Source organism: Patagioenas fasciata, chromosome 3, assembly GCF_037038585.1.
Source record: "Patagioenas fasciata isolate bPatFas1 chromosome 3, bPatFas1.hap1, whole genome shotgun sequence".
NCBI lineage: Eukaryota > Metazoa > Chordata > Aves > Columbiformes > Columbidae > Patagioenas > Patagioenas fasciata.
The window spans coordinates 97,892,676-97,915,901 of record NC_092522.1 but is presented as its reverse complement, the minus strand read 5'-3'; the positions used below and the strand labels follow the sequence as shown (position 1 = coordinate 97,915,901).

Genomic DNA, 23,226 nt, shown 5'->3' with positions numbered 1-23,226 from the left:
CTGTGAGGGGGCAGTGAGGGCTGAGAGCCAGGACTGATCTAATGCAGCTGACAGGGCAGAGCAGGACAGGCCTGGGGAGAGCAGCCAGGTCAGCTCCAGAGGCCAGGTCACCAAGAAGGCCCACAGTGATGAGGCAGGTGTAAGGTCACGCCTGCATGTCAGTCTGTGGGTTGGAGTCCAGGTCCAGATCAACATGGCCAAGTGAGACATGAATGTGATGCTGCCACAGTGTAGTTCAGCGATGGATCAAGGGCAGGGACCTCTATTTAAAAGCTGCTCCTGAAACAATGCAGGAGGAGACTCCTCCTGATGCTTCACAACAAATCTGTCCTCAAGACCAGATACCAGCCCTGTCTCTAGGTTGGCTCTGAGATCAGGCAGACAAACCCTCAGGAAGCAGAGGGAAGGTGCACTCAGGGCATGGCACTTACAGGGCAAGTCTAACTGTTCATGAACAATAAACACCTGTCTGAAAACTCCACAGTCAGAAATTTTCAGTGGATTCATTTCTTCATAGAGTGAGCAGATCCATCAGTTGCTTTTTTCATTTTGGAAAACAATGACAAATACGGCTGTATGGAATTCCTCATCTTAAGACTACTGATATTGCATGGCTTTTTTTTTTTTTTTCTGTGTAAGAATGTGGAACAACTGAAAAAAAAAATCACCTTATCTAAACAGAAAGGTATTTTTTCTGTTGAATTATCACAATTATCACTTTTTACTTAATCTTTGAAGAGCCAGCTTTTCAAAACTTATAAACTAATTCATTGTAGCTAACAGAAAACATTTATAACCTCAATTTTTAATGCAGTAACAGAGCATGTTAACAAAAATAACTATTATTAATACAACTCAAATATAACATAACAATGTAATCATGAAAGTTGTTATTTTGCCAGGTCTGCAGCCATTATTAATTGTTGCTGTCCCTGAAGAGGAGAGGCAGAGACAATCATTATTCTGAGCAATACTGGAACAAAAGACTGCAATTTTCTAAGTGAAGTCTACAGTTCTGTTTCGTGTTGTTGCAGTGGGGTTGTAATCTTTGCTGCTAGGTAATGAGAGACCTAATTAGCTAAGAAGTAACATCTAGGAGCATTTGGCTAAATCCCTAAAGAGATCTCTGGTTTTACAAAGCCTAAAATAGCTATTACTAGCCAAAGTCAAAACAGTAAACCTCAGTCTTTCAGTATGACACATACTGGAGATAAGTGCCTAAGAGTAATTCATGTGAACCAGTAAATTGTAGTAGGAACAGATATGAAACCTGTGAGTATCTCAGAGTAGCCTGATAAAGTAATTAGTAAAGGATTAAGTACCTAAAACTTCGTTAATCTAGTTTCAAACTGAGATCTTCCATTACTCATATCTTGGATTGCATTTAGTCTGATAACAGTGCAAGTGTGTTTTCAGGAAGACTTCAGTATAAGAAAGCTGGTATTCTGCATAGTGTCTGTGAGACTAATTAAGTCAGGGAAACAAACTACTATAAAATTGGAGGAATGAATTTTGGCATTAAGACACTTTCCTTCAGCTGTCTACACGTATTATTTAGAGGCATGAAAATATCCATTATGGTAAGCTATGACAGAAGACAAGATTCAGTTGCTTAAACATGTTTGTCACTTGCCACTGAAATGCCTTAGTGTATCTAGACCATCCACATGGGCCTGGCTGGTGTAACAGCAAACACAGGACCTGCTGTAGTTGGTAGCTGGAAGCTGTGAAGGATGCATGGTGGTGGGTAACCAGGTCATATTTTCAGGTAACTGAATAGCATCACTATGCAATAGTCAACAGATCGAGAAAGAGATTCACCTTATCCTGAAGTAGCTTCCTCCAAGGCTCCATTCACCTTCCTAACATAAGTATCTACTGCTATTTTCTCACAGCCTCTATTGCCTTATCTTCATGTGCCATTCCAGAAAGGCACAGGTGTCCAACAGGTCCTGTGCCATACCTATGAACCCTGTCTGGATGCTTTTGGATACAAGTTTCAATGCCAGGGAGTCTCAGACAGCACTAAGCATCTACATTTAGAAAAGCTTCTTATTAGCTAAATAGCTTCACCGACACGATTGGCTAGATGTTCATTAACCATAACAGGAACTTAGATATTGAACTCACATGTAGACACACATCTAGGTGCTTTCCCTTTAAAACCGCTTTCTACCCTTGACACAGTTTCTAAATATGAACACCTTCACAAAGATGACTGGCATATTTTCAGCAAATCATTCATGCTCATAGAGAAGTCTGAAAATAATTCCAGAGCCATCCTGATAAGTGCTAGTTAGCTGGCTGTATCTTGTTCTTACTCAGCTGGGTAGCTGGAGGGAATGGTAAGTGCATGACTGAATTTTTCTGGGGCACCATGCCACTCATGGCTGCCTTGGTGTGGAGGGCGTTATGGCTGTACTGCATATCAATGCCTTCATTTTGTCATGCATGACTTCCACTTGAGTTTATATATTATTAATTCATGGCATGTATTTAAATAGGTAACTCACTTTATTCTACTTGACATTTTACAAATGTATGTTTTCTTGTGTTGACCAAGAATATTAAGTTTACTGGACTGTTACTGATAAATCTGAAAGCTTAGATTGCTTTTTAGGTACAACTCTAACAACACCTTTTATCCCTATAGGACATGATTGCTATAGCTACCATAACATTTAAAGATTTTTCTCATGTCGCCACAAGGTTTCAAAAAATAAGAGTGGAAACAAAGCTTGATGGGACCAGTGTTGCTTAAGTGTCTAAGAGAACACACTGGTCACTGTGACTCAAAACAAGAAGCTAGTAAGTGCCTGCAGTTGTCCTTTATAAGGTTACACACAGAAACACAAGCTATCAAATAATAACTATGAAATAGTTTGTGCATTAAGCCAGCAAGTCTAACTGCATTGTCAGATAAATTCAACATATGTGTGCAGGCACAAATGTGTGCTGAAGTGTTTGTACGTAAGGTGTCTTGTCATGTAAAAATCTTGAGCTAAATCGTACTGTGAATTAATTTGTTTTACAATAGCAGTCAAAATATGTCAGGTAACATTCTAGACTATGTATAATGAAAAAAATCTTTATGGTAAAAATTTTTCCAAAAGTCAATTTCTTCCATTTTTCATTCATTCATCATGATTATGAAGATGGATTAAATGTTTACAGAATTATTGTAACTTTTTTCCCTTTCTGTCAGTTTATAAGGTATTTTCAAAAATTTGTTGTATTTTTGTATCAAATAATGGAATTTGACATCAGAATAGCATCTAGAAAGTTGACTTGAGCTGCTAAACATGGCCAAAGGAACTTATCTGCCGTTTATTCATCAAGGAAATGGTTTTATTGCTTGACAAGCATCCCATTAAATTGAGGATGCAACAATGAAAAGCTTTTTACATTTGTTTTCATTTCTTCATGAGCTGCATGTTGACAGGCTATATTTCTAGCTATGGAATTCAGAGGCTAATATATAGTTGAAGAAATCTATTTATTAACTTATTTATTTGTGAAAAGAGCAGTAGCATTCCATTATGATGCCTTGAAGTCAAGAAAAATTATTTTAATACATTTTATGAAAGTATGTGACACAAATTAATTCTGCTAAAGAAAACCGCTGACTAATTTAAAATTTATAGAAATAATGTGATGAAGGCCCTGCTTATTCAGCCACTGGCAATTCTTCTCCAATACTGCCATCTGTAGAATCTTTCGAATATTACATTGCTGTCCCCTTAAATATCATCAGGTTTGTGAAGTCCCTTATCTGAAATTATAGGTCTTCTTCATTCCTCTGCAAAATCGAGTAAATTATCTAGGACATAAATTTCATATGCTTAGGATCTAGAGGAATTCTAGCTTATGAGTAAACATATCTCAGTGCTTAACAGAATGTCAGAGGAACTTCATTTACTCCAAATTTATTTTGATCAAGTTTTTCAGTGCCTTAAGTGATACTACTGACATCAAGATGAGAGATTTGATTTAATCCATTAAAAAAAATGGCAAGAAAAATAAAAAAGACAAACACAAATGTTTGGATGCTAGAAGATTACTTCAGGGAGACACCATATATAGTTGCTCGGTTAAAATTTAATCCTTCATTATTAGCCACTGCTAGAGACAGGATTACTGGCCTCACACAGGAACACTGTTCTTATAAGAGGAATAAGCTGCTGAGGTACAATTGGGTAGAGATTAGAATATAATTGCAGACAGTCATTATGGATACTATGTTTGCATTTTTAATGTTTACATGTCTTAATAATTACCAGTTGCAAAAAAGATATTGTGTTAATATATATAATAATGATGTCCTGTAAATCAAATTATCTGCATCAAAAGGGTTTTAGACTTGCTTCTTCCCAAGGAAGAGTTATCCCTGACACTTGATCTTGGCCACTTTTTTTCTTATAGTAGTAATCGCACTGAAGTCAATTCAGCCATTCAGTAGATCCCCCAGGTAAAGTGCTGGGAGCTTGAATCTCTTGTTGGTTTTGAAGACCAGGTGTTAATGAAATAACTAAACTGAATTACATCTGCTCTGGGCTGAATTTTCACTTTTTAATCAGAAGACAATTTAGACTTCGTTGCAAACTTCTTGTCGAATGAACAACAAATCTTATTAACTTTACATTTTGGCATCTTGGAAAACATAGCTACTTTAAAACAAAGCAAAACAAAGAAAAATACCCAAATCAAACCAACCAAACACCTTCCAACCTCACCCCACCCCCCCCCCCAACCTAATCAAACAAAAAAACTCCAACCAAAATCAAAACAAAACCAACCAAACAAAACCACACAAAAAAACCCTACGCCAAACAACCCAGATAAACTACTTCCCCTGTATTCCTAACCCTTGCAATTCAGGGCCTGCTAACTAAGAACTAACACTGTGCCAGAGCTTGGTAATGTTTGGTTGCCATTTATGCCATTCCAGATTTGGGCTGGTTTTGCTGCATTACTGTTACTGTTGGGACCTTTTCAAATCAATGGAACAGAATTATTTGTTGCTTCATGTGTCACAAATAGTCTTAAAGTGGTCTGAGTCTGGACTGCAATTTTAACACGAAGTATAAAAGACTCCTGCATAAATTTTCCATTTCCTTCCCATTTCACTACAATCACTTTTATTTCTAGAAGTATAAGTTAATCTGTTTGCTTGTTTGTTTACATCAGTGTTACCTTTAGAAACCTAACACACTTGAAGAACCATCCTGTCTTATGAGTGTTAATGAGTTTGGACAACACAGTATACTCAAGAAGTGGAGTTTTAAATTATTCTAGAATTAATGTATTACTCTGCCTTGACTGACAAGGCTTTGTTCCTTGGACTCATTCAGATCTAATTGCCAACCCTCTCCTCTCTTCCCCGTGCTCCTTAGGGATGTCTGCTATTCCAAAGTAGATCTGAAATTTCATAGGCATCTTCCCACTATGCTTCAGTCACCAATGTGCGGCTTACCTGCTAAACCTCTTGATATTTCTCCTAGAATAGCAAGTTCTGGCACTTGTTTTGGCAGGTTGAAATATACAATGAATTATTTGCTCTCAGTGTCAGACAAAATATACCTGTGTACTACTTGCTGAATATTAATTGACCATGTATAGGAAATGCAAGGTCATTGAAACCGCTACCCTCTTTTCACCAAGAGGGTTGATTTCTTCTAATTTCTTCTAAAAATATATGATTTAATACACATCTTACTGCAACCTCCTGAGAATATTGCTCAGTATTTACACTTTGGCAATTAGCATTGTCATAGTGGACCAAGTAAGCACTGCGAGTATCAAGCCATATGAGCCACTTAAACTGTGTTCTTTAACTGTTCTTGCTCTCCCTGGGTTCACTCTTGTTCTAACTTAGTTTTCCAGCTACTGAACACTTATTAGTACAGCTTTGACTTCTAAAGCTTAACCATAATGTACCATATCTCTGTGCTGATTGTCTTGTATCCTTGGCAGTTTGAGTTGCTGCTCTAACCAGGACATATCATGTTACTCTTTAAGAACAGTGAAGTCCTCATCCACACATCTGCTTTCAACTTTCATTTACATGGTTCATAAAGAGCCACAAACATTTTTATTGTTTGCTAGGCAAATTAGTCCTTGATTATCGTCAGTTTATGTTTAAGTACCCTTAACATTTGTGGTTAGAGAAGTCTTTCTTATTACTGTGCTTCTACCCCTACTGCCCCATTTACTCCACCTGACTTGTTCTTATGCAATTCATATTGTACTGTATTTACCATTTGCTATTGTTGAGTAAAGTCCTATTTGTTCATACTCTTTGTTATTCTCCTCTGCTTTTTTGCCTTATAAATCTCTTCTGTCTTTTTCTCATACCTTTATTTATTTTCTTTTTCCTGTTTTTTCTTGCACATTCATTAGTCTCCATCATTTAATTTCCCTTTGTTCTCTCCTGGTCCCTTGGGCTGTTCATCGCTCTCTGTCTCTTTTTCTTTCGGCTCCAATAACCACCATCAATCCAGAGATGAGATATTCAATCTTGATAAGCAGCTGTTTTTTAGCAATTTGCCATCCACTAAAACTGCAAACTGTGCTTTGAAAAATCTCATTATAATTCATTATTCTGCCAGAGTAAGGTGAAATGCAGGGCAAAGAGTTTGGTCAGGACCCATAGTCCTTATTCATAAAAAGAAAGCTTTAAGTAAAACAGAGAGGAACCCTCTAATGTGTTTACCAGGTGGAGGAATTACTAAAAGGATGACAACCTACAAGAAATACAATTTTCTGTTGTTCAGATATATACTATTTGTACTGGTAATAGCAGCCATAACAAGAAGATCCAAATCTACTCTGAAGCCAGAACACAGGAGTGTTTACCTGATTAATTGTGTGCTTTATATATAGCACATGTCCTGCTGATCAGTGTCCTGAATCCAGATGGCATTACTTTCGAAAACCTCACTTGAAATGAGAATTCAAAGTTGAAAAGTTCATATAAAGAGCCCTGAAAAGCTGTTACAGCAGAAGCAATAGAGCAAGCACATTCTTACATGGAATTTAACAATGATTTTCTAGAAACTATATTCTCTTTGATTTGAGCCTACAAATTGCAAGTGCTTTCTGTAATGGGATTTTAAAACTATCCATCTAGAGGGTGAGGACTGCAAATCAGTTCAAATGCAGTTCAGCTGGTCACTTTTGTGCTTGAAACTCGCTCTGTAGGCACAAGAAGGGAGGCTGGACCTTGGCAGACAGTTTGGAAAAGGAGCTATTTAACAGTAACTGGAGTTCTCAAAAAGATGTACAGAGTTTCTCAAAGGAAAAACATCAGCTTGTACAATCGAATTTAAGAGCAGCGGAATACAAGGTACGGTCTGTACTACATCTCCTTGCACACAGAGGTGCATCAGACATTAGAGGACAAGTCCCTGAGCTTGCAGAACCCGTGTATCCACATAGTCGAATATTCACTTGTGCAATCTCTCAGAGAAGAAAACAGACAGATGAAGGATTCCTCTACTTGAGGCTAAGAAATGCAAAGCTGACTGTGGCAGAATGCAAACCCCCCACCCCCCCCGCCCCCGGTCCTTCAGTATGGAGGGAGTAGGCACATCTCCCTCTCTCTGCTACTTGAGGCTAACAGCTTCTTTTGTTTGGCCCAGAGCACCCTGGCCAGGGCCATTAGGAGAAGGGATTGCCAAGGCGCCAGTGAGCCGCTGGGCACCTGTGACCAGTGTGGGGGATGTTTGGAGGCCAGGAGCACCCCACACACCGTGTGGGGGTGCAGAGAAGCTTCTAGAATGCCTACAGTCAGGTCTGATCAGCCAGTATAAAAACGGGACTCTCTCGTCGAGATTGGGCCCATTGTCGCCGGTCTCTCGGAGCCCGAGGAAGATGCTGCTGCCGAGACCCCCCCTCCCCGGGATGGAGACCCCGCCTGCCTTGCCGCCACGTGTGTGAGTAAAACCCCTCGCAGGACTGCGAGTATATTTATCCTTTCCGTGCACATATGCACGTGTAACTTCCCGTGCTTAATACAAGCACGTATAAAATTATTTCCTCGCGCAATCGTGAGTGTATTTATATTCTGTGCACATTTGCACGCGTACTTTAAATTATTTCCTCGCACAATCGCGAGTGTAACTTTATTTCCTCGCACAATTGCGAGTGTATTATAAATTTATCCTCGCACAATCGCGAGTGTATTTTCCTCCCGTGCTTCCACATAAGCACGTGTAGTATTCCATGCACATTCGCATGTGTAAGTAAATTAACCCTCGCAGAATTGCGAGCGTATTATAAGTTTACCCTCGCGGAATTGCAAGCGTACGCTTTACCTTTATCTCTTTAAGAATAATCCCGTACCGTGTTCAGGCAAATGTGTACTCCTCTGGGACTCGGGGGTGATTCCGGCATTGTTTTGGGTGAAGCCACGTGCATGCACTCTGTGGACCACCTGTTGTACTAGTTGCTGCCCCTTAATAATTTTCCTCAACTGATACCCGAACCTATATTTAAGTCACTTTTGGAGTGCTAAAACCCTGTTTCTCACCGGTTTAATAAAAGTTGTTTTGGACCCTGTTGTCCCTTAAATTAGCCTCGGGGTGCCTCCGTGACACCGACGAACTGAGGACATACTTTGAGGGTAACGTGTTGGAAGACAGGGAAAATAGGCAATTGAAGATTATTACAGTGATGTTTGCATCTTTTATCATCATTCTCAGTACAACCTTCCCCAATAGCCAGCGAAGTCAACAGGAAACTCTCCATTAGGGTCAGTAAAAATTGGATAAGGTCCTAGATGCTTCTTACTTCTGAAGCATACTCAGAAGTGTACTACTGAGCTCTTAGGTGTATTTCTCAACATGCTTCGTTATGGTGAGCTTGGAAATTGAACTAAGCACTATAATGCTGTTCTGCGCTGCTTGCTGTCCCCTCAGTATCTGACAATGCCACATTGCTCATGAATTTGGTTAAATGATTTGGAAGAATTGAAGAAACAGATGGTGGAAATCAACATGTAACAATCCTTAGCTTTAAACTACTTGATTTTTGTAACAGAAAGAAGCACCAGTTTCTTAAGTAGAACCAATTTTGTCTCTTTATGTCACATTTAATTGATGTATCACAGAATACTGTGTTTTTCTACCTAGGCATTACTGCATAATTGTATGTACAGTGCACTATCCATTTGACATACCTTGTTCACAATAGGTACCGGTTGTTCCAAGAGGACAGTGACATGTGTAGCCATCAGGCAGTGGCACACAGGTTCCACCTTGCTTACACAGATGTGGAGGATCGTGCTCAGGTTCACATACTGACACTGTTTCTGTGCAAAATGCACCTTTCCATCCAGTGGGGCAGTCACAGCTACAGTGGGTAAATGAAATGAAATAATGCAATATAATTATCAAATGAAATCAACACATCAGTAACAACGTAATCAAAATTTTCAAGTTTGGTACCTATTCTTATAATTGACACATCAGAGGTAGGTTTGATGAAGCATTTGATGGAAAAGAAGATAGTGAATTTGACTGTGAGGTGGCAATCTGTGTTATATATCTAGGACTGTAAATCTATGCCATAAGCCCATTTTCTAAACTAACTGAATCACTGGACTTGTTAGTGTCCATTACTCTTTACGCCTTTCTTTCATCCATGCCAGGAGAATATAACAAAAAAAATTCACACACACACGCCTGTAAATTTAAATTTAAAATTAGCATGAATTCTATATAAATTGTTAAATATACAATACAGTTGGCATTGATGTTAAAAATGCCCTCCTTACTGAAAAGTTTCAAAATATTAATAGGTAAAATGAAATATGTTAGACCTATTGTATTTTAGAATTTAGTGACACTTTATGATAAAACAAAAAACAGAACAGTTACGCAAGTCCTAAGCTGAAGGCCAAATTTTCTACCCAGGGGTATCTAAAGTGACACTGCATGCTCACCTTTAGCAAAGTAAATCCTGCCAATTATGTCTGATGTTCTGTTCAAAGTACACACAAGACATACTTTTACTTCATTAACAAGAAACAGTCATAACACATCACAGACAATCTTGCTATACATAGTTTTCTATTTTGTATGACTATGCAATAAATAATGAAGGATATTATTGTCCCTTGAACATAATTTTTTTTTATTTCATTATTCAAATATTTCTTCTTTTTTTGTTATAACATAATAGTTGTGCCCTGTTACTGGCAAGAATGTAAACTTTTATGCTACATATTTCTGCTTTTACTTAAATCAAAGCATCATATCTGTAGCAACTGAATTTACAGCTTAACAGCATTGCACACTTTCTGGCAGGGTGGTGAAAGCAAGATATAAAAGTAGCTTAAAACACCACCAAAAACTTCTGATGAGATCTCATTTCAGGAGAGGAAATGCTTGAACACAAATCCAGTTCCCTCAAGGACTCTGCTCTTCAAAGGAACACAGATGATTTGAAAACAAAGAAGTTCCCTCTGAGACAATGTGAGATGGCATTGACAGCTACCATACATTGACAAAAATTATATGCATGCTGCATGACACCTCTGACAATGTTTCACTTTTCTGTGGGAGAAAAAAGTGGCCATTACTGGTCCATGCATGCATATATACATAGTCTGGGAAGACCTAGTTGTCTTGAAATATGAGAAGAGGAACATAATTCAGTAGCAGGACACTACAAATTAAAAGCACGTGAACAAAGAAGCCCCAGAGAAAAAACAAATTAACACCCTCCTCTCCCTGCTGCCCATTTTCGAACAATCCCCAAATAAATCTGGAATACTAATTATGAAACTATAATGATGAAAAGAACTATGCCTATAATATCAAGCAGCCAGTGTAGCTATGTCACCAGCTGCCACTTGCTTTCCAACTACTCTCTACATCTTGCTTGTGGTGGCTTTGTGAACCTTACAGACATGAGGATAAGTTAGCATGGCTGGGTAAACTGCTGAAGCAAGGACTGAGGATGGTGTAGGTGAGCAGATGGGAGTGTCATGCTTCAGCCCACATTTCTATTTTCTTACAGTTTTGGTTTTATATCTCTCTAACATGCTCATGAGTGAAAAGAGCGACATTCTCTTATTTTTCAGAAAGAGTAAACACTCTGAATGTCAAGGATTTAACCATTCTGGAAGGATCCTGCAAAGTGCAATAGTAGGGAGATACCTGTAGCACAACAATTGGAAAACAATCCCACATTACATCTTTCAAAGCATTCCCCTCATTACTGTATTTAAGAGATATAAATAAGCTCATAAGGGGACTGGGGAGGGCACTGCATGCCACACTTCAAGCGTAAATTTTCCAAATTTTAGTACAGCCTTACCAGCTTTAGAAGCACTAGTTTTGTACAGGCTTTCTTACAGATGAAGATTTGTCTCAGGGGCAGCAAAAACAATTACCATGTAATTTTCTCTTCAGCACACAGTCAGTAGATTATTTTTAGCTCGACAGGAATGTAAACTCTTTTCTTTGTAGCACATGGAAGTACAGGTCTTTGTTGTTTTGAAGAAAAATACACAGAAGCTCCATAGTGCAAAGCCTGTTGGTTTTTTTTTTTTTTTCTCCTTATCTGTCTTGCTGTCTGCAGTGTTTTCAGTCAGTATCTTCAGATGTTTTAAGTCAGCATTTTTCTCATTTTTAAATAATTATGCAAATATGTGTAAATAAATGAACACATGCAGAAGCACATGGGGAAGCAAGAATAATTAATCTTGGCAGATACTTTTAAAATCAAAAGTGCTGGTCAGCAAAGGTTTTACAGCTGTGTTACAAAGTGTTTGAAAACAAGATTTATTACAATGGAAGTGTTGATACACAACAGCAATTTGGAACTAGAAATGTACTTACTTCCTGTATGCCTTTCAGTCTGGGCACTATCATCCATCTACACTTAGTGATAAGGTATGAAAGACCATAGACTTATCTTCTGGGCCACTTCTCCTCACTACCACTTCTTATCCCATAGGTCAGCCAGGTGAACAGCTTATATGATGAACTGACCTAGTTCAAACAATTTTAACATGACATCCTTACTAACACACCTTGTATTGTTTGAAATGGATTAAGAAGGTCTTACATGAGCAGGCCAGCCAGCAGATCTGGAAAGGCAACAGTGAATGAACACTTGAGAATGGCATGAAGAGTGAGCAGGGAAGGTGCATTTGAGAGTCAGGAAAGTATCCACAGAAATCACAAATGGAGGCACAGACAACTGTGTGTATTATGGAGAGACTGAGCAGGAGAGAAGGATGCATAGGTGCTAGGTAAGGGAGCTCTTAGAATTTGAACTGGCTCAGAATGTTCTGATGTTGGGCAGTCAGTGGTTCACTCCAGAAAGGGGAGTCTTAGATGAAAATACTCATTTCCAGGAAACAGAAGTCACCTGGTTTTGCTCCATCAGAAATGTTTAGAAATTAAGACAGTCAAGCTGTCCTCTTTGCTATTTGTTCTCTGATAGCTAGGCTGCTCATCTAGTTTTTTAAAAATGTCTTTCTTAAACATCTAGTTCTTTCTGTGCATTTTGTAGTTAAGTTGGGATGCCAGTGACTTTAGTGGAGCAGAGTCAGTCCATGGAATTTCTTTAAAAAGTTCCCCAGAAAGTGTCCTAACATAATTTTAATATTTTAGTTTTGATTTTATTAATATAAGATTAAAATTTTCTGTGTAACTCAATGAACCCTTCAGCACTTTTCTCCTTCCTTCCTTCCTTCCTTCCTTCCTTCCTTCCTTCCTTCCTTCCTTCCTTCCTTCCTTCCTTCCTTCCTTCCTTCCTTCCTTCCTTCCTTCCTTCCTTCCCTCCTTCCCTCCTTCCCTCCTTCCTTCCCTCCTTCCTTCCCTCCTTCCTTCCCTCCTTCCTTCCCTCCCTCCTTCCCTCCTTCCCTCCCTCCTTCCCTCCTTCCCTCCTTCCCTCCTTCCCTCCTTCCCTCCTTCCCTCCCTCCTTCCTTCCCTCCTTCCTTCCCTTCTTCCCTCCTTCCTTCCTCCCTTTTCCTTTTTTTTTCTTTTCTTTCTTTTCTTTCTTTTTTCTCTTTTCTTTCAAGATGACAGCCCCCTGGAGACTTCTGTTATGAAGCCACTAAATTACCATAGTTATTAGTCTAGAGATCAGTCTATAACGTGGTCTACAAACAAAGAAAAAGTATACTTACTAAACAGTAGAACCACTTTCTATGCACTTCCCACCATTTCTGCATTTTATTAAACTGCATGGGGAATCTTTACATTGTCCAACACTGCGACCAGAATTGGGGTGACCTTCTGGAGTCCCTGGTGACTTAAACTCTTGATTCATGCCAGTGCGAACTTGAACATCAAAAATGCAACCTCAGAAGTCAAAAAAAAAAAAAAAGAAAAGTTTAAAACAAACACAGGAAGTCAAACCAAACCAAATAACAGGTCAGTGTCAACCCTCAATGAATGGGTTCCACTAAAATGTCTTCAGTGGGTGGGCAACCATGCCATTTACATGCTAAAGATATGCTGACAGTAAATGCAAATAAGTGGATGATTGTAAGTTCCTTCATTTCATGATAAGCAAAGCAACAGAAGTAATTTCTCAAGGAATATACAGAATACAAAGTCAGCAACTAAGGAATGACTAGGTGCAGTTTTGTGTTTAAACATGCATGCTATTACAGGAATGCTTCTATATCAGATAAAAGCTGTCAAAAACAAACAAACAAACAAACAAACAGAAAAAAAGAGAACATATACCAAGAAGTCTGTTTAATGTAAAATACATAAGAATCCAGAGAACACTGACTAATATAGTGCAGACAGGAAATGTGGACTTGAATTTCCTTAGCTTGAAAAGGACCCCTTCAGGGAAGCACCTAGACCCTCCCCTTCTTAAGTGAATGCTTCAGGCCCTGGTACATACAGATCATGTTGCATTTGACCACGTTTTGAAGTAGGTGTATGCTGCTCCTTTAGGTCCTTAACCTCAGAAAAGAATTCAAAAGTTTAATGTATACTAGTAAGGTAAACACTTTCAGGTCTGTTTCTTGGTCATGTGTAGCTGCAGTATAGCTGCATCTAGAGTACTGATGGGAAATGGTCCCCAGATTATGCTAAGTCCCTGAATATACCAAAGAACATTTTGGAAAAAGTATAGTTGTCACAGACCAAATATTTGTCAGGGACCATTGTAAGAATTTATTTGTAGGGATGATTGAGCGCCAGTGCCTTGATTTCTACCCTGATGTTCTTTTAATTTGCTAAAACATTGGTATCCCAAGTGAAAAGAGGGGCCAAAGCTTCAGAGTGAAGCAGAGGTGTTCCCCATTTGCTACCTCTAGGCGGCTCACACTTAGCCTGTGGGATTTCTGGGGATTGCCCCTTTGGAAAGTCTTTGCTGTTCCTAGTGACGGCACAGAATGGTTAGCCTTATGGGTCTAACTTAATCAGTATTTCTGAATCACTTTTCCAGACCCGGATGCTCATTTAAGTACTGCAAACCTGAATATTATGCCATATATTACATCTTTTTGGATCAAACCCTAAGTAACCTTTCAAAATATACCTCAATATCCAAGTGGCTTAGAGTCACATTTAAAGGTAGCCTTAAGCACTTTAGAAATGTCATCCAGATTGATACATAATTATATACAATTTTAAACTGAAAATCAGCTTTTAAAGCACTTTAGCTAAACCAGTAATGTGTTTGGAAATGCCCATACCTTTCTAAACTTGATTTATACAGTTTAGCTGAGATATGGTGAATGTCTGCAGTGTTTGAAATCATGAAAATAGTAGGTATTCAGCAGTGCACACCAGAGAACTTCTGCTTAGTATTAAAAGAATGGAAAGGATACAATATGGAGATTGCAAGTAACCATCACTCTGTTTTATAAAAAAAATCACTTAATATGAGTTTTTGCATGCTTCACTGAAATCACAGAAGAAAAATACTTGCACCTGAAAGACACAATCAATGTCCAACTTTGATTTTTTTTATAATCACATCATTTTTTTGAACAAAATATAAGCAATACTTATAGCAAGATAACCCCTTTAACTACAGTTAGAACAATGTTAGTAAAAGCAGCTTAGAAAGGCTTTTCCCATGTTATACACATTTTTTAGTTCTGTTTATATTAACACACAGCTGATAATTAAAAAATTCATATTAAGCAATTTAAAAATAACCTAGTTTGATGATTACTTGTTATCTTCATATTATTGCTTCTTTGCTTTTAACAGTGTTGGTTTTAGGCCACCATACGCCCAGTAAATCCTAACTAATGTTTCATCTGTTTATCAGTAGCAGATAAGGCATGTTCTGTTCTCTTAAGCCTTGCTCGAGCACTAAGGAAAAACAGCCCAGAGCTCTGTGTAAACAATGGAAAGCACAGTGAGTACCCAAGTACTGGTAAGGTCACCATGGAAAATAAACTGGCATTTGTGCTGGTGACTAGTTTAACTGTACCAGTGGAACATCAGGGTTAGAAACAGTTCTTGAGTACTTGTAAACAAAGCATATAGTATGTATTAGGGTGTTTTGACCCAGCTTTATGAGTTCAGCTGATTTTTTCATTTAATTTTCTTATTTCTTCAAATTCTTAGTCAGTGGGATGCAGAAGAAGGACTCAGAGCAGCAATTTGAGCCTGTTGTAGCAAGCACTGTACAGCCTCATGCAGAAGGATCAGCTGATGAATGTGCTTTCTTTCTGACCTAAATTCTCTTTGCTTTCCCAGTCCTGGGCCTCTTTTAACAAGAGACTGCCAACTATGCTGAATAGTGGAGAGGTTTTCTGACAGAGCCAAGTTTGCAAGAGGAACTCAAAATAAATTTCTGAATTTGTGAGTTAAACTTGGTTTGATCCTGAAGATTAAAGTTTGATGCAAATAAGCTGAAATCAGACTCAGCAAGACAGTGCACTTGCTGAGGATATACCACCTCTTTGTTTGGAATCCTGAGACTGCACTTAAAGCTTTTTGCCAAAGACTCTTTTTTTACCCTCAGTTTAATTTATAGCTTTCACTCCAGTCGTGCAGAGCTCACAAACCACCAAGAGTCACAAACAATAGATTAAAGAAACTAAGAAACTTCAGAGATTATAATAAAAAACATGAGTTCATTACTCAGCTTTACTTTTTTTTTTTTTTTTTCCGGCTATATCCTTATCATACTTTTTTTTTTTTCCCAAAAATGTCTCTCTAGTCTCGCTTACCTGCCTGGAAGTCCTTAGTACTAATTTGACTAAAAATACACAAAGCAAATAAAGGCATAGATAAACTGTGGTCTATCTGAATGGAGTACTGAATTTACACATTACTAAAATTCTACCTGTTCTGAAGTGCTTTGCTTTTTCCTTGCTTTTCTTGACTGCTTGTGAATAGTGGGGTGTTTGTCTAAAAAAGACGGCCCCCACAATAACTACCCAGTGCTGTTCTGAGCTATGACCCAAACTCCCAGAGGGCCTGTATGAATCATACCCAACCGTGATACAAGAGGCAACACTGAGTAAAAACTACTTCAGAAGTCACTTTCCTCTGTGACATCTGTGATACAGAACATAAAGAAAAGTAGTCATTGCCCTGACAGGTTTACAATGCATTCTATATTATTGTGAACATAAACTTTCACCACAAGGCTGTATTTGTATCTATTTGGAACTCAACTGAGTTCTGGGTTTACTGTATTTTAAAAAGTGACTGCAGTAGCTGGAATTTTATTTACTTCTGTACAAAATAATTTAAATGAAGAGGTGGCTCTTTCAGTGCAGAAGAAACAGTTCGGCTTTATGGTAAGAGCTTCTTTTGCCTTTTTACTCCTCCACTCAATGCCACTTGCTGTCAAACAACAGATTGCTTCTATAGGCATACTTCACCCTATTTATGAACAGGACCACAGGAACAATCATTTGCTCCTGACTTATTTCCAGATGCAAGCCCTGGCTCTCCATCAATTGCTTCTATGGTTAAAGACTGCATCGTGCTACCATGGTAGCACAGAGTGTGAAACATCAGAACTTTCCCTCTTTTTTCTCCCTGACACCAGATTTCTCTCTGCCTGTTTCAGAGATGCAAGGTCCAGAAAGCCAGCTGTAACTTCTGGCTTTTTCCAAATAATTCTCTATCTTATCTTGTGAAGGTGAATCATAATTTGGGTCGTGCAAACCTAAACATGAGGCGGTTGATTTTATACTCCATTTCAGATTGTCCATAATGAGCAGGCTGAGTCTCTTTGGCCACAATCCTTGCAGCTACCTAAAACCCACACTGACTTTTTAGAGCGGCTGCAGGATCCTTTGCTACACACCTCAGAAGACTGTTGAAAGAGAAGCTGGACACTAAACTATACTACCATGTTCCCATTTAAAAAAGACTCCTGTAAGCCCAAAAGGAGCTACAAATTTGGATGAAGTTTAAAGCTGAGAGCACCTAAAACTCCACATGAACATAGCTGCTTCATCTGAGCTCTGCCTTTACTAATTTCTTCAGTTTCTTATAGGGGCTTAAGGAAGTTTTCTAAATTGCTCAAGCTACCATCAAACATTCTTCAACCTAGCAAAAGAATCTGTAGTGCTGATCCCCATAGTTCCTAAACTTAAAATTCCCAATCTTTTGGTTATTAAGCTAGTATATTAAAGACATTTATTTTCAGTTTCCTGCTCCCCCATGGAATTATTTGGACAACAACTGCTGAAAGCATGCAGGTAAGGGAGGAAATGGTCTGAAACAGTAGCTGTACAGAGCAAAAACCCTAAATGATTGCACACTGACACTGGGGACAGTTAGTCTGCAGCAGCAAGGCTGATCTCAATGTTTCTTGATCCAATAGTGATTGCTTACAAAAGGAGAGGTACACTCTAGTATTAGAAGCAAAGTGGTTTTAATAAATCATGTCTTCTAAAACAGCCAACAGAGCTTCCTGAAAGTCTGAGCAGTTTAACTGACTATGTGCTAGATAAATTTATCTTGTTTGTCACTTCCAGAGTTTCTGTGTGGGCTCCCTATAGCTGCAGATTGGCTGAAGTGAAATGGTTCAAAATTCTCTTTTGTGTTAGTAGTAAGGAAGTTCCTGCTCTGGAGAAGGGCTGTGGAGGTTTATTTCTGATCCTGAGGATCCTGAGAGCTGAAACTGGGGAGATTTTTGTGCTAGAAGAACAAATGAGATGCTGACTACCTAAAAAAAGTCATATGAAATCAGTCATAGGGAGGTGTAGCTTCCTTGAAAGTCAATGTGCTCTGAAGTACAGAGGCAAACTGCTGGTGAGAACTGGAACAAGGAATGAATTAGCAAATATAGTAGACCTAATACTGTGAATGACAGAGATAAAGAGAAAACTGTTTATGTGCTACATGTCTGACAAAATATTGAGGTAGACACTTATTTTAAAACAGTAAGAAAAATCAATACATAGTATGGTAACTAACAGTACATGAACTTTGAAATAGTTTCTTGAGGGGAAAAATTATTCATTCTGCATTTGTAGAAATTTGGCCACCACAATATATTTGCAACATGAAGAACCTCCAAAACTGGCAGAAGGTTTGTGGTTAAAGTGAAGCACCAGAGATTCCTGTTGGAATAGACATTAACATGTCCATAAAATAAGCCAGAAGTACTTCACAAATATCGACACTATTAAAATACTTGCATAGACATTATGTTTTATGAAATGCCAATTTTCAAGCTCTTAAGAAGCTATGAAAACTATAACTATTCAATTCATACTTCCTGAAAAGATAGAGACAGGTGAAACGTTAATTCATATGACTTTCTGAGTGAAAAGCTCATTATAGGATAAGAAATTGATATTGAGGAAGCTTCTGTGTAAGACAAAAAAGTAAGGTGATGGTTGGAAAAGAAGCAGTTACATGGCCTTAGTAGAAATGGAGTGTAGTAGTGTATGAAAGTTAATGTATTGCTATGCTTGCCTTTCATAATGTGGCCCAAATTTTATAATTGAGAACTCAAACTTTGCTCTGTTCTGGCAAAACCTTTTCATTTTGAAGGTTTTCCCGTGCTTAAAATAAATTGAAGTTTATCTCACAAATGTTGAGCACATTATTTCTATGGAACTAAGGAAAGAAAATGAAGAAGTGTTATGAACAAATCCTTTGCTTCATTGCTGATCTGGTAGGAGTTCAATTAAGATTCCTACAAAGCTTCAAATACCAATTTTGAGGTAGAAATTATTATCTGTTAGAAAAAGAGCTGAAATATTTGTGACAGGAATTACTTAGGTCCTATCTAGAGACCTAGATCATCATGTCAGGAAAAACAAAACAACTCAAATTTCACTGTGTCCTATCATAAAGAAGCTTTCAGCATGAAAACTGATAACCAAAACAGCACTGTCAGTGACAATGGTCAGAGCTAGTGGGGGGAAGAATCTAAGCTGCTTTACCATAGAGAAAGGAAGTCCTTTTGGAGAGATGCTATAGCACAGGGACAGATAAGAAGAAATTATATCATGGCAAACTTCCATTTTTATCAGAAACAGAAAATATTAAGAACAGTTAGCAAAGCTTCTCTTTGCATCATGTTTCTTAGTTATCATAGTGCAATAATGAAAAAGTCAAAAGAATCTCATCCAAAGGAGATCCTAGTTTGTTTCTTTACAACACAGAGATTTTAGATCTTTATTTCATAGGCAACTGAAACAATCTAATGCATGTTTTAAAAGGAAGTGGAAACAGTATTATCTTTACCTTGAAAGCCGTTCTTAAATCTGGATCCGTTTGGTAGGAGTTCTGGAACATACTCATGATAGCCACCTAAATAAAACTGACTGAAGACATTGAGTCCAACCAGTCTCCCAGGAGAAGTGACAGTTTTATTCTTGTGATCATCCACCTTTCAATGAAACATTTATATTTGTTACAATAAAGGAATTTACCTTATATAGAAACACCTAATGCAGATCGTCCTCCAAACTTAACAGGGAAACACAAAAGTAATTTTCCAACTTTCCATATAAAATGTGAGGAAAAATAAAAAAAAAAACACTTTAATCTAAGAGCTATCCTTCTAGAGGAAATAATTTCTTACCTTCAGCCAGCCTTTTTGTAGATATCTGCCAAGATGGATGACATGAATACTGAGTGTCAGATCAAGTGGTTTACTACTGATTGTTGCTGTGCCAGAACCTAGATTGTAGCTATATACAACTCTGCCATTATGGAGGCCTAACACCAAGAAATCGTCTCCATTCAGACCTGAAAAAACAAAAGAAGAATAACTACTTATTCTAGGATTTAGTGAATGCTGGTGCATAAAATGTTTTCCAAATCCACTGACAATATATCAGTTTAGGAAAAATTTAGCCAGGAAGGTTTTAAATTTTGTGTAAATTTTTACTATCCTCTGTTTAACTAGTAATACTATTTGCAGTATTCTTGTGGGTTTAAAGTGGAAACTGCCAAGATTTTGAACATATTTCAGATTTTTTGATGGAAGTTCTTTTTCACATTAGAGTAGGTTAGTGACATTCACAAAACCTGTTGAGCCTGGTAAATTTAGCAGTCATTGCTGCTCCCTCCCCCTGCAACGTGAATAAATTCTCAACTTTCTCAAGAATCTTAAAACAAGCAAATTGAGATTCCAAGTCGCATGTGAGAAAAGCCCATGACTTAATTCTATTACAGTTTGCTTTCAACTTTCATGGTAGGTACTTGAGAGCAGCTGCTACTGTCAGGTAAGGGGAAGAATAGGGACATGGGCCTGAGGAAGCTCTAGGAGCTTCTATGAAGTTTGGTCAGCTATCCTCAACCCGAGAGTGCCTGGAGACTTTACTACAGCTGCCCCTGATTAGGGTGGTTCTAGAGTATTTCTTACTGAGGTTTCTCTGGTCAGAACAGCTGTAGGCTCTAATGCTCTGAAGTCTTCTTAGACTTTCAGGTTAGAATTCATTCATGTGAAAATCTGCAGTAAATAATTTATTTATATTTAGAACTACATGCTGGAAGTGTAGTCTGTGCTTATCAGGTACTATACTATAAAATCTCATTTGAAAGATTTCAAGTCTGACATAAAGCCTGTGGGTGAGAATTAAGTTCGTGGACTCATTCCTGGTTATCTGAGTAAATGGATATTTACACTGGCATCTTTGAAGAGAATTCAGTCTCCTCATGTAGGCAAGAGTAAAACCACCATTAGAAGAAACATTATCAACTTGATTATTTTTACAAAACCCACCCTTTCTTTTGCACATATTCCTAGTATGGTAAAAGAACTGGTAAATACATACAAACAATGGTAAAAGGGAAGAATGTTATCAGTCTTGGATTAGGATGCCCTGAACTGAAATTCAATACCATCCATTTCTTTTTACAACTCTCCTGTGAATTCAAGCAATTCAGCATTCAATTTAATGTGTGTAAATTGTTTTATTTGATATTCTGTTTTCATAAGGGTATCTCATTTTGTATTTGGTTTATGGAAGGTCTCTTTATATTTGTTCTTGCAGTGTCATACGGTGGCCTTCATTTCAGTTGCATGCTTTGATGCCCCTACCCCAAGTGCACAGTGAGTTTGCTTCATTTGCGAAAGATAAAGTGGGCTTTTCCTTCACAAGAAGCAATGATAGGTATATTTAATCCTCACAGTGAAGTTCTGCATACTAATGTTTCATGGACGAAACTACTGTATTTCCCTTGTCTCATATGTTGTAAATGAACATGTTGCATTAGCAGTGTGGGGAGGAGGGGGAATAGTACTCTGCCTTTTCTATACAGAAGTTTGATTTTTCTATACAATTACTATTTTGGTGTAACATGAATATATATAAAAAGAAAAGCTTATTCCAAAGAAATTAAATATGCAGCCTCTGTAGAAAATGTGCAGTTACATTCAGTTGAATAGAATACAAACACTGTCCATTTTTATTGAGATGATTTGTTCATGACTGAATGAAACCCCATTGCTTTCAGTTACATTGGCATTACCAGTGAAGGATGTCTAAACTGAAAACAACAGTTTTTTAAAGTCATGACCAACACTTCTATTTTCAGCAGTGTTCACAATGTAGTTACACTAACTAGCAGAGGCACGTTAAAGACACCAGGAAGAACTTCTTCTACTCAATTCAGCTAAATATGGTTGCAAGAGCTCCACTTCACAATGACTTTTACATTACAGGGCACACCCTGCAGGCAGAACTTTTTGAGGCAAACTTCAGTGCTGTCAGTATCTGTTTTATTTTTAAGCATTTTTTTGGTATTATATTTGGACTTATTGTAACTGAAAAAAAACAAAAAACAAAACAAAACAACAACGCAACAGGTTAATTCACACTATTGGTGCTCTACATTTCATATTTATTCATAGAATCCTTCATATTCTATCCTGAGTAAAGAAAGTAGACAAACTGGTGTAATTTTTGTTTGGTTACATTTCTTACCATTTCTGTACTGACAGTTTGAAATTCAGTTCCCAAGGTTATAGAAACATGTCTGAATGTGGGGGTTCATTCTTGTCATTGAAAAGAATGTTCTAATGATTTCTTTGTGTTTGTTTATACTACAAAAGAGCTATGTGTAATTGTTATAAACCTTTAATGATGGGGACACTGGCTTCTGAAAGCTACTTTCTGAATTACTAGATGGAAGTATTCTAGATAATGTCAATGCACCATTTCCACTTGGCTAGCCCAAAAAGAAAGACAATATTTCATCCATCCACAACAATAAATAATTAGTAATTGAAAGGAAAAGCTGCCTGTGATCAAATGGTGGCTGTCATGGTATGAGTAGTGTTAGACCTGGATGCAGTTAAAATAGTGTTGAATATAGTTCAGTTAGCAGGATCAGCCAGGCCTAACCATATTTTGCTGAAGTTTGGAAAAAAATTTAGCAAAGTCTGATTCACACACAGACAGACACAGAAAAAAAAAAGTTTACAGTGGTTTAATATTTATTCGTGTTAGGCTAGTTTGGAGAATCAACTCAACAGATGAAGTAAATAAATTTGTGGCTGTTTGTCCACATGCCATACTAGGGTATCACGGCACACTTAACTACAGCTGATGGCTGAGCTGCACTAGCTAAATTTGACAGGATCTTTGCAAATTAAAAGTAACAGGCTTAATTGTATCACAGATACGTAAACTGCCAAGCCATTCTAAGCTAACATCTTTTAGTTTGTATCGCAGCAGACTAACTCTGACTCTTGGAAGTCTACCACGAGGAGAAAGGGCAAGAAGCCCTAGAGTGTACAGGAACTTAAGTAAAGAAAATGAGACCTTAGAAAATACCAAATATATTAACATAGCAAATGGA

At 37.8% G+C, this 23,226-nt stretch overlaps 1 protein-coding gene across 1 annotated transcript in view; it reads right to left on the bottom strand.

Annotated features, from left to right (window-relative positions):
- Positions 1 to 23,226, bottom strand: part of EYS (eyes shut homolog) — an 870,143-nt gene that overhangs the window by 16,871 nt on the left and 830,046 nt on the right. Inside the window, exons 46-49 of the mRNA XM_065834576.2 lie at positions 20,000 to 20,166; positions 19,660 to 19,804; positions 13,146 to 13,320; positions 9,179 to 9,351 (exon numbers count right to left, since the gene is read on the bottom strand). Coding sequence (XP_065690648.2) covers positions 9,179 to 9,351; positions 13,146 to 13,320; positions 19,660 to 19,804; positions 20,000 to 20,166 — 660 coding nt within the window. The remainder of the gene's footprint in view (positions 1 to 9,178; positions 9,352 to 13,145; positions 13,321 to 19,659; positions 19,805 to 19,999; positions 20,167 to 23,226) is intronic.